Source organism: Sander lucioperca, chromosome 9, assembly GCF_008315115.2.
Source record: "Sander lucioperca isolate FBNREF2018 chromosome 9, SLUC_FBN_1.2, whole genome shotgun sequence".
NCBI classification, from domain to species: Eukaryota; Metazoa; Chordata; class Actinopteri; order Perciformes; family Percidae; genus Sander; species Sander lucioperca.
The window spans coordinates 31,279,107-31,291,682 of record NC_050181.1 but is presented as its reverse complement, the minus strand read 5'-3'; the positions used below and the strand labels follow the sequence as shown (position 1 = coordinate 31,291,682).

The 12,576-nt window shown below is 46.3% G+C and overlaps 1 protein-coding gene across 3 annotated transcripts in view; it reads right to left on the bottom strand.

The window, feature by feature from the left end:
- Positions 1–304: 304 nt before the first annotated feature.
- The window catches only part of si:dkey-181m9.8 (E3 ubiquitin-protein ligase RNF31), a 24,936-nt gene continuing 12,664 nt past the window's right edge, over positions 305–12,576 (bottom strand). The window contains exons 14-18 of one of the 3 annotated variants that reach the window (XM_031319175.2): positions 10,007–10,120; positions 3,928–3,999; positions 3,759–3,850; positions 1,065–1,233; positions 305–811 (exon numbers count right to left, since the gene is read on the bottom strand). In XM_031319175.2, coding sequence (XP_031175035.1) covers positions 761–811; positions 1,065–1,233; positions 3,759–3,850; positions 3,928–3,999; positions 10,007–10,120 — 498 coding nt within the window. In that variant the 3' untranslated portion in view covers positions 305–760. The remainder of the gene's footprint in view (positions 812–1,064; positions 1,234–3,758; positions 3,851–3,927; positions 4,000–10,006; positions 10,121–12,576) is intronic. The other 2 variants (XM_031319176.2, XM_031319178.2) reach the window with 2 other exon arrangements.

Genomic DNA, 12,576 nt, shown 5'->3' with positions numbered 1-12,576 from the left:
TATATCTTCATATCTGTCTCAACGTAGGAATAGTCAGAGCAGATAATACATACATAACTCTCAGAAAACTTACAGATAGAGAAGTCAGACTACAATCATAGTGTCGAAAAGTCATAAAAAGTCATAGTATAGTATGTCGAAAAAAATAAAGTTTGTCCGTTATTCACAAAACATTTGATCTAAAAACATGTATGCTGTCTATAACCATCAGTAGGTTGTTACTATCATTATATATATATATATCTATATATATATATATATATATATATATATATATATATATATATATATATATAGATATATATATATCGTATGGCGTCGGTCGGTAACTGTGTGTTTTGTCCATGTGGTGTAGCCGTAGCGAGCTGTCAGAGATGGCGTCTGTTCTGCACATGCTCACATCATGAAAAACTACAAACTGGACTGAATGTTCCAGAAGGAATGAGAAACTAACGCCATTAGCAGCCAAGATGACAGGTTTCCATGGCGTTAGCATGTAGCTACATGTAGCTACATGTAGCTACATGTAGCAGTGGAATGACTCAGCAAATCACCAACCAAAAACTACACATTCAACATTACCCAAAGTAAAAAGTACCTAAAAACTACAGCGACCATGTTCCACCAGGACAGAGTAACACTGTTAACCGAGAGGATGAAACGTGAACGCTACAGTTGAAGTCACAGCAGAAGCACTTCGTCTCCGTTTAAATTAAAGTTAGTGGTTGCTACGGTGATGAAGACAGCTGCCGGGAGGGGGTTAGATGTCAGAGCGTCGCTGCTTCCTGAGAGGAACGCTGTTGGTCAGAGTCTGAGGACACACAGACAGAATGCTGCACTGTGATTGGCTGATTAAACATCACAACACATCACTAATAAAATATATATATAGGCATAGTATAGTATGTTATATATATATATATACGTACCATGCGTAGGCGGTGTATATAGTATATATAGTATATATATATATATATATATATATATATATATACGTACCATGCGTAGGCGGTGTATATAGTATATTTTTGTATATATATGTATCTATATATGTATATACGTACCATGCGTAGGCGGTGTGCGTACAGCGGCTCTGGTTCCTCTGGTTTCCTGGTCGGCATGGCGGTGTTCCAGCGCTGAAGCTCCGCCTTCATCTCCGCCACGCTGAACAGGACTGCCGGGTCGGCACGGCAACGGTTGATCAGCTCCACCAATCGCTCCTTATAGTGCACCCTAACGGAGCAGAAGGGTGGAGACTAAATGGTACTGACAGCAGACGGGTGGAGACTATACTGACAGCAGACGGGTGGAGACTAACTATACTGACAGAAGATGGGTGGAGACTATACTGACAGCAGACGGGTGGAGACTATACTGACAGCAGACGGGTGGAGACTATATTGACAGCAGACGGGTGGAGACAAACTATACTGACAGCAGACGGGTGGAGACTATACTGACAGCAGACGGGTGGAGACTAACTATACTGACAGAAGATGGGTGGAGACTAACTATACTGACAGAAGATGGGTGGAGACTATACTGACAGCAGACGGGTGGAGACTAACTATACTGACAGCAGACGGGTGGAGACTATATTGACAGCAGACGGGTGGAGACAAACTATACTGACAGCAGACGGGTGGAGACTATACTGACAGCAGACGGGTGGAGACTATACTGACAGAAGATGGGTGGAGACTATACTGACAGCAGACGGGTGGAGACTAACTATACTGACAGCAGACGGGTGGAGACTATACTGACAGAAGATGGGTGGAGACTAACTATACTGACAGCAGACGGGTGGAGACTAACTATACTGACAGCAGACGGGTGGAGACTATACTGACAGCAGACGGGTGGAGACTATACTGACAGCAGACGGGTGGAGACTAACTATACTGACAGCAGACGGGTGGAGACTAACTATACTGACAGCAGACGGGTGGAGACTATACTGACAGCAGACGGGTGGAGACTAACTATACTGACAGAAGATGGGTGGAGACTAACTATACTGACAGCAGACGGGTGGAGACTAACTATACTGACAGAAGATGGGTGGAGACTATACTGACAGCAGACGGGTGGAGACTAACTATACTGACAGCAGACGGGTGGAGACTATACTGACAGCAGACGGGTGGAGACAAACTATACTGACAGCAGACGGGTGGAGACTATACTGACAGCAGACGGGTGGAGACTATACTGACAGAAGATGGGTGGAGACTATACTGACAGCAGACGGGTGGAGACTAACTATACTGACAGCAGACGGGTGGAGACTAACTATACTGACAGCAGACGGGTGGAGACTAACTATACTGACAGCAGACGGGTGGAGACTAACTATACTGACAGCAGACGGGTGGAGACTATACTGACAGAAGATGGGTGGAGACTAACTATACTGACAGCAGACGGGTGGAGACTAACTATACTGACAGCAGACGGGTGGAGACTAACTATACTGACAGCAGACGGGTGGAGACTAACTATACTGACAGAAGATGGGTGGAGACTATACTGACAGCAGACGGGTGGAGACTATACTGACAGAAGATGGGTGGAGACTAACTATACTGACAGCAGACGGGTGGAGACTAACTATACTGACAGCAGACGGGTGGAGACTAACTATACTGACAGCAGACGGGTGGAGACTAACTATACTGACAGCAGACGGGTGGAGACTATACTGACAGAAGATGGGTGGAGACTAACTATACTGACAGCAGATGGGTGGAGACTAACTATACTGACAGCAGACGGGTGGAGACTAACTATACTGACAGCAGACGGGTGGAGACTAACTATACTGACAGAAGATGGGTGGAGACTATACTGACAGCAGACGGGTGGAGACTATACTGACAGAAGATGGGTGGAGACTATACTGACAGCAGACGGGTGGAGACTATACTGACAGAAGATGGGTGGAGACTAACTATACTGACAGCAGACGGGTGGAGACTAACTATACTGACAGCAGACGGGTGGAGACTATACTGACAGCAGACGGGTGGAGACTAACTATACTGACAGCAGACGGGTGGAGACTAACTATACTGACAGCAGACGGGTGGAGACTAACTATACTGACAGCAGACGGGTGGAGACTATACTGACAGCAGACGGGTGGAGACTAACTATACTGACAGCAGACGGGTGGAGACTAACTATACTGACAGCAGACGGGTGGTGACTAACTATACTGACAGCAGACGGGTGGTGACTAACTATACTGACAGCAGACGGGTGGAGACTAACTATACTGACAGCAGACGGGTGGAGACTAACTATACTGACAGCAGATGGGTGGAGACTAACTATACTGACAGCAGACGGGTGGAGACTATACTGACAGCAGACGGGTGGAGACTAACTATACTGACAGCAGACGGGTGGAGACTATACTGACAGCAGACGGGTGGTGACTAACTATACTGACAGCAGACGGGTGGAGACTATACTGACAGCAGACGGGTGGAGACTAACTATACTGACAGCAGACGGGTGGAGACTAACTATACTGACAGCAGACGGGTGGAGACTAACTATACTGACAGAAGATGGGTGGAGACTATACTGACAGCAGACGGGTGGAGACTAACTATACTGACAGCAGACGGGTGGAGACTAACTATACTGACAGCAGACGGGTGGAGACTATACTGACAGCAGACGGGTGGAGACTATACTGACAGCAGACGGGTGGAGACTGACAGACAGACGGGTGGAGACTAACTTACTGGCAGTGCCCTCGGTACTCGGGTGGCGCTGGGCGTCCGCAGGGCTCCTCCGAGCGGCTGCCGTCGTCTCTCAGCTCCAGAATCAAACACACTGCAACAAACAGACAGCGCTGACACAGGGGAGAACATTAATATAACCAAGACATGGAGGTGAGTATAACAGACACACCTCACCTGTCTGACTGATGTGAGCTGAGCTGCCATTGGCCGCTTCCACCCAGGAAGGAGACACTCTGTAATACTGAGACACACACACACACACACACACACACAGACAGACAGACAGACAGACACAGACACAAACACACACACACACACACACACACACACACACACCGATTTTAAACTAATTTTAAAAGTTAAAATCAAAGTGTTAACACGTCTCCACCGTTAGCAGAAAAACAGTCGGCTGAATTCTGCAGATTTTCATAAAAGTATTTCTCTCTGTAAGGTGAGATAACTTCTGATAGGATCTGATAGTATTTCTCTCTGTAAGGTGAGATAACTTCTGATAGGATCTGATAATATTTCTCTCTGTAACGTGAGATGTAATACGTCTCCTTGGCAGCAGGCGGCACTAATCTGTATTATCGCCCCAAAAATGAAAACCAGCAGCTGATTGGACGAACGCGTCACGTGGGTCTGGTTTCTCCTGAAATTGAAAGCCAGACTGTCATGGCGACTCGTTCAGAATACAATCTCATATTGTACTAAAATAGTTCACCGAAACGCAGTACTGGAGATAGTGTGGGTGCGTGGGTGGGGTCGCCCCAGGGCCCCGAGCCAGTTAGGGGCCCCTCAAACGGCGCCGATCTTGCGTTACTTGAGGAGAACGGGGCCCTCGCCAAGTGACCCGTTATTATCTGAAAGAAGCTGATTACTGCATATGATCTCACGTTGTGATGATCCAGCTCTTCTTATCAAACATATAGATAATAGAGCCATGTCAGTTATATAGTCTGGCGCTGATTGAGAGCTCTTGGCCTGTTCAGCACCACGGACAGCAACAGCTGTTCAGCTCCATCTCTGTCCATCAGCTGTTGCTGTCCGTGGTGCTGAAACATTGGTACTGGACCGGCTAGCTGCTTTCTTTCTTCATCAATACTAACATGTTAAACTGGTGTTTTTTCTTTGTGATTTATTTGACATAGAGGCTCACTGGGCTCAACTAGTGACACATCAGAACATGCATTCATCACATATTTAGGGGTCTAAGGCCGAGGGGGCATGGGAACCGCGTATGCAAAGCAACGCGGTTCACATCTCCAGCGGAGCTGTGGAACCCTATTGTTATTCTACTGGTTTTCCATTATTCTTCTCCGCCTAAAACTCCGACTACAGCCTAAACCGTACATGGTGGGGGTTTGCCGTTTCCAGGACTGGTCCCAAACTCCGCAAGGACCTCAGGCGCAAAAATTCACCCACTTCCACCACTAGGTGGCGCAATAACAGAAAAAACACGTTTGGCCCTATAACTCACACACCGTACACCGCACATTTAAAAACCATACATCCACATTTTCCCTGGATCCAACTGAATCATGTGATATAGGCCACGCCCATTTCCGCCTAGATTTTTTTCGTGAAAAATCGCGATTTATCAAAAACCTACTTTTTCGATCTCCTCCTAGACCGTGCGACCGATCTGCACGGAACTTGGACCGTAGCATCTCCAGACCGACCTGACAAAAAGTTAATAAAAAGAATTTTTATAGGATAAAAATTGCGTATATTACGCACAAACAAATTTGTGTAGCTAACTATTAAAACACCAACTTTGCCATATCTCAGCCAAAATAAATGCTAACAACGGCAAACTTTAGATTCTTGTTTGACATGACCCTCTGGAGGTCCCCCACGCGTTTTATGAAGATTGGTCACTAGGGGGCGCTACAAGTACAAAAAGTTTATATCTCATGAACGGCTCATCCGATTTTTACAAAATTTGATGGGTACCATCTAGGGAGACTCCTGAGGCCATCTCTAGAGTGGGGTACTGAGGGGTCAAAGTGGGCGTGGCCTATGGGACCCAAGTCTAGATTCACCACTTACACTAAAGTGAACAACTTTAAATTTACAGGCTTGATAGAGAATGGGTAATGGACCACACCTACCAAAAATTACACATGTGGACCACTAGGTGGCGCTATAATGTTTTTTTGCCTTTAACTCCCACATTACACATCTCACATTAGAAATCCTTACATCCACGTGTTCCTTGAATCAAGCTGAATCACATGATATAGGCCACGCCCATTTTTGCTTAAAATCTTTTTCGCAATATCGTACAATGCGCAAAACCAACTTTTTCGAACTCGTCCTAGGCCGTGCGACGGATCAGCTCGAAACCTGGTAGGTAGCATCTCCAGATGGACCTGACCAAAAGTTACTCAAGGAATTTTGCTACGTTAAAGTATGCGCATTTGACGACCAAACAAATTTTCATAGCTAGCTACCACACACGTATCATATCTTGGCCAAATTAAATGTTATCAGCAAGGAATTTGAGTTCATTGTTCAAGATGCCACTATGATGCTCTGTACCAAATTTGGCGAAGATCGGCCTTTAGGGGGCGCTATAAGCAACGTTTATTTGTTTTGGCCAACAACTCAATGCATTTAAATGGGAAATTTGCATATGCAATATCTCTGCCACAGTACATACAATCAACACGAAACGTGTGATGCTCGTTCAGCATGCCACTCTGAGGCTCTGTACCAAATTTGGCGAAGACCGGCCATTAGGGGGCGCTATAATCAACGTAGCCCAGTTTTGGCACTTTAACTCAATCACTGTTAATGACATATTTGCAGTGGGATTGTACCACAGACCTTGCAGCTCACACTTCTCAATATTTACTGATATTTACCTCCTACCGTTACATTTTGGTTTTTGCTTTTGTGTGCTCCCCTAGTTTTCTACAATAAACAAACTTCTTAACCCACCTGACAAAGTTTCTACAACCTTCACAGTGGACAAATGCAACTCTTTTTCAATCCAAAATCAACACCATTCATAGGCGGCGATTAAAATACTGAGCAGCCACGTGTGCCAGACTGCCAGTAAGCTACATTCATTTAAAATTAAACATTGCAGTTGGTGCTAAGTGGAGCGTCTGTCATAGTGTGATTGGTTATGTCGGTGGCATTGATTCTTAATTTCCCATGAAGCTGATCGCGGTTACGTGTCCGTTAAACTTTTCATCTCCAATGCTATCTGTATCTGTGAGAAGTGGCGCTGTCCTGAGATGAAACCTACTTTACACCTTAATTATTGAGTTAAAAGGCATGTGTGTTTGCGTCGGCTGCTGTCCATTTCGTAAGGTTCTGAAATGCAAACCATTTTTGACTACTTTTTTTTAAAGGGCGTGCGCCTGTGAGCACCCACGGAGGAAAACATAAATCAGCGCCTATGACGCCATTTACAACAACCTGACCATCTCCCCTGCTCCTTCAACCACCACACCTGCCTCCCCCCTCCACCCTCTCAGTCACTCTCTCATTTCTCTCTGCTGTCCCCTGTGGTCAGGGGGGTTAAGAACTTTGTTTATTGTAGAGAATTGTTAAAGGTAGTCTGTGTATGCATGGAGATGAACTGTTAACCACTACATTTGCAACAGCAATGTACCGCAGACGTCGCGGCTCACACCGTACCGCAGACCTTGCGGATCAAACTTCTCGATATTCACCAATGTTTGCCCCCCCATGTAATGCTTTAGGTCCCGCTTTAGCGCAGCTCCGCGGGTTCGCACAGCAGGGCTGTGGAACCCTATTGTTTTTCTACTGATTTTTCTTCTTCTTCATTAGGGGTCCAAGCCCGAGTCTGGAAGAAACGGCGGTAGCAAAGCTACGCCGTTCGTACAGCAGGGCTTTATGAAAATTGGTCACTAGGGGGCGCTACAATTACAAAAAGTTTATATCTCATGAACGGCTCATCCGATTTTTACAAAATTTGATGGGTACCATCTAGGGAGACTCCTGAGGCCATCTCTAGAGTGGGGCACTGAGGGGTCAAAGTGGGCGTGGCCTATGGGACCCAAGTCTAGATTCACCACTTACACTAACGTGAACAACTTTAAATTTACAGGGTAGATAGACAATGGGTCATGGACCACACCTACCAAAAATTACACATGTGGACCACTAGGTGGCGCTATAATGTTTTTTTGCCGTTAACTCCCACATTACACATCTCACATTAGAAATCCTTACATCCACGTGTTCCTTGAATCAAGCTGAATCACATGATATAGGCCACGCCCATTTTTGTTTAAAATCATTTTCGCAATATCGCGCAATGCGCAAAACCAACTTTTTCGAACTCGTCCTAGGCCGTGCGACGGATCAGCTCGAAACCTGGTAGGTAGCATCTCCAGATAGATCTGACCAAAAGTTACTCAAGGAATTTTGCTACATTAAAGTATGCGCATTTGACGACCAAACAAATTTTCATAGCTAGCTGCCACACACATATCATATCATATCTCGGCCACATTAAACGTTATCAGCAAGGAACTTGAGATCATTGTTCAACATGCCACTATGATGATCTGTACCAAATTTGGCGAAGATCGGCCTTTAGGGGGCGCTACAAGCAACGTTTATTTGTTTTGGCCAATAACTCAATGCATTTAAATGGGAAATTTGCATATGCAATATCTCTGCCACAGTAAAAGCAATCACCACGAAACTTGTAGTGCTCGTTCGGCATGCGGCTCTGAGGCTCTTTACCAAATTTGGCAGATATGTTTTGGCACTTTTACTCAATGTTAATGGAATATTTGCAATGGAAATGTCAACAGACCTTGTAGCTCACACTTCTCAATAATTGCTGATGTTTTCCTCCTACCGTTACATTTTGTTTTTTACTGTTGTGTGCTCCCCTGGTTTTTTACAATAAACAAACTTCTTAACCCACTTGACAAAGTTTCTACCACCTTCAGTGGACAAATGCAACTCTTTTCTCTCACTTTTTCAATCCAAAATCAACACCATTCATAGGCGCCGATTAAAATACTGAGCACCCCCGAGTGCCAGACTGCCAGTAGGCTCCATTCATTTATCTCATAAGTGGAGCATCTGTCATAGTGTGATTGGTTATGTCGGTGGCATTGATTCTTAATTTCCCACGAAGCTGATCGCGGTAACATGTCAGTTGAACTTTTCATCTCCAATCCTATCCGTATATCATTGTTAAAGGTAGTCTGTATATGCATGGAGGTGAACTGTTGACCGCTACGTTTGCAACGGCGACGTGCCGCAGACGTCGCGGCTCGCGCCTCTCGATATTTACCGCCGTTTGCATCCCCGCCGCCCGGCTTCGGGTTCCGCTTTCGCGCGCTCCCCGGGGCGTCAGGGGCGACTGGCGTAGGTGGCTTGGGCCCCGTCATAACTGCTTGCAGTTCTAGTTTACTGTTTGTTTTTAATTTTAAATTGACTTGGTAGCAGAGGGCCCCGTGATGAAGCTCCGCCCCCACTGTACTGAGAGTCTAGCTCCGCCCCCACTGTACTGAGGGTCTAGCTCCGCCCCCACTGGACTGAGAGACTAGCTCCGCCCCCACTGAAACGTGTTTCTGAAATCATTTTAAGAGAGAAATAGGCCGTGCAGTTGCTGAATCTGTCTTCATTTCAGATCAACAAAGGTCAGTTTAAAAGATTTTCATCAGATTTATTATCAGACTCTAGTCACGCTCATCCTGCTCCCCGTTTCCTGGTTAGCTCTCCACCAATCAGATGAGTCATTGAGTCTGACTGCCGGCAGTGCCCGCCCCCCCGATTATACATGTCAAATCAGCCAAAATGAAGGCCGACGGCCCCTCGGACGGATGACGGCACGGAGCACACCGACCAGACTCGAGTCACCGACCTCACCAGACTGTCAGACGGCCGATTAGGTAAAGGTAAAGGTACTTTATTGTCACATACACATACATGTAGCGAAATTCATTCTCTGCATTTAACCCATCCTTCAAGGGAGCAGTGGGCAGCCAATTACAGCGCCCAGGGACCAACTCCAGAACTCAGTCAGTGCCTTGATCAAGGGACCAGACTGGAGAACCTAGTACATGTTGTTAGATGGTGGGGAAACCGGAGCACCCGGAGGAAACCCACCCAAACATGGGGAGAACATACAAACTCCACACAAAAAGGCCCGGACCGAACTGAATTCCAAAACCAAAACCTTCTTGCTGTAAGGCCACAGAGCTAACCATTGGGCCACCATGCCGCTATTCTCGGCTCAGTGTTACCTGTAGCAGCAGGTGGAGGCGGGACACGCTCCAGTCTCTCAGGTGGTACAGACAGTCTCGGGGGTGGTGGGCGTGAAGACCTTTAGATCCACAGTCGGCAGAGAAACTGCAAGCCTGCAATACATTACAATCTGCAGTCACAGATTCATTCAGGGCCTGGACACAGAGACGTCTAGAAACTACAGCCTGGACACAGAGACATCTAGAAACTACAGCCTGGACACAGAGACGTCTAGAAACTACAGCCTGGACACAGAGACATCTAGAAACTACAGCCTGGACACAGAGACGTCTAGAAACTACAGCCTGGACACAGAGACATCTAGAAACTACAGCCTGGACACACAAACGTCTAGAAACTACAGCCTGGACACGGAGACATCTAGAAACTACAGCCTGGACACACAGACATCTAGAAACTACAGCCTGGACACACAGAAATCTGGAAACTACAGCCTGGACACACAGACATCTGGAAACTACAGCCTGGAAACTGAGACATCTAGAAACTACAGCCTGGACACTGAGACATCTAGAAACTACAGCCTGGACACTGAGACATCTAGAAACTACAGCCTGGACACACAGACATCTGGAAACTACAGCCTGTACACAGAGACATCTAGAAACTACAGCCTGGACACACAGAGACATCTAGAAACTACAGCCTGGACACAGAGACATCTAGAAACTACAGCCTGGACACACAGAGACATCTAGAAACTACAGCCTGAACACAGAGACATCTAGAAACTACAGCCTAGACACACAGAGACATCTAGAAACTACAGCCTGGACACACAGACATCTAGACACTACAGCCTGGACACACAGAGACATCTAGAAACTACAGCCTGGACACACAGAGACATCTAGAAACTACAGCCTGAACACAGAGACATCTAGAAACTACAGCCTGGACACACAGAGACATCTAGAAACTACAGCCTGGACACACAGAGACATCTAGAAACTACCGCCTGGACACAGAGACGTCTAGAAACTACAGCCTGGACACACAGAGACATCTAGAAACTACAGCCTGGACACACAGAGACATCTAGAAACTACAGCCTGGACACACAGACATCTAGAAACTACAGCCTGGACACAGAGACATCTAGAAACTACAGCCTGGACACAGAGACATCTAGAAACTACAGCCTGGACACAGAGACATCTAGAAACTACAGCCTGGACACAGAGACATCTAGAAACTACAGCCTGGACACAGAGACGTCTAGAAACTACAGCAGCCTGGACACAGAGACATCTAGAAACTACAGCAGCCTGGACACACAGACATCTAGAAACTACAGCCTGGACACAGAGACATCTAGAAACTACAGCCTGGACACAGAGACGTCTAGAAACTACAGCAGCCTAGACACACAGACATCTAGAAACTACAGCCTGGACACACAGACATCTAGAAACTACAGCCTGGTCACACAGACATCTAGAAACTACAGCAGCCTGGACACAGAGACGTCTAGAAACTACAGCCTGGACACAAGAGACATCTAGAAACTACAGCCTGGACACTGAGACATCTAGAAACTACAGCCTGGACACAGAGACATCTAGAAACTACAGCCTGGACACTGAGACATCTAGAAACTACAGCCTGGACACAGAGACATCTAGAAACTACAGCCTGGACACTGAGACATCTAGAAACTACAGCCTGGACACAGAGACATCTAGAAACTACAGCCTGGACACTGAGACATCTAGAAACTACAGCCTGGACACACAGAGACATCTAGAAACTACAGCCTGGACACACAGACATCTAGAAACTACAGCCTGGACACACAGAGACATCTAGAAACTACAGCCTGGACACACAGACATCTAGAAACTACAGCCTGGACACACAGACATCTAGAAACTACAGCCTGGACAGAGAGACATCTAGAAACTACAGCCTGGACACAGAGACATCTAGAAACTACAGCCTGGACAGAGAGACATCTAGAAACTACAGCAGCCTGGACACAGAGACGTCTAGAAACTACAGCAGCCTGGACACAGAGACATCTAGAAACTACAGCAGCCTGGACACACAGACATCTAGAAACTACAGCCTGGACACACAGACATCTAGAAACTACAGCCTGGACACAGAGACATCTAGAAACTACAGCCTGGACACAGAGACGTCTAGAAACTACAGCAGCCTGGACACACAGACATCTAGAAACTACAGCCTGGACACACAGACATCTAGAAACTACAGCAGCCTGGACACAGAGACGTCTAGAAACTACAGCAGCCTGGACACAGAGACGTCTAGAAACTACAGCCTGGACACAGAGACATCTAGAAACTACAGCCTGGAAACTGAGACATCTAGAAACTACAGCCTGGACACAGAGAAATCTAGAAACTACAGCCTGGACACACAGACATCTAGAAACTACAGCCTGGACACACAGACATCTAGAAACTACAGCCTGGACACACAGACATCTAGAAACTACAACATGGACACAGAGACATCTAGAAACAGACCGTCCTTCCAGAAAAATGCGGAGTTTTTTGTGATTGTTTTGGGCTAAAATCCT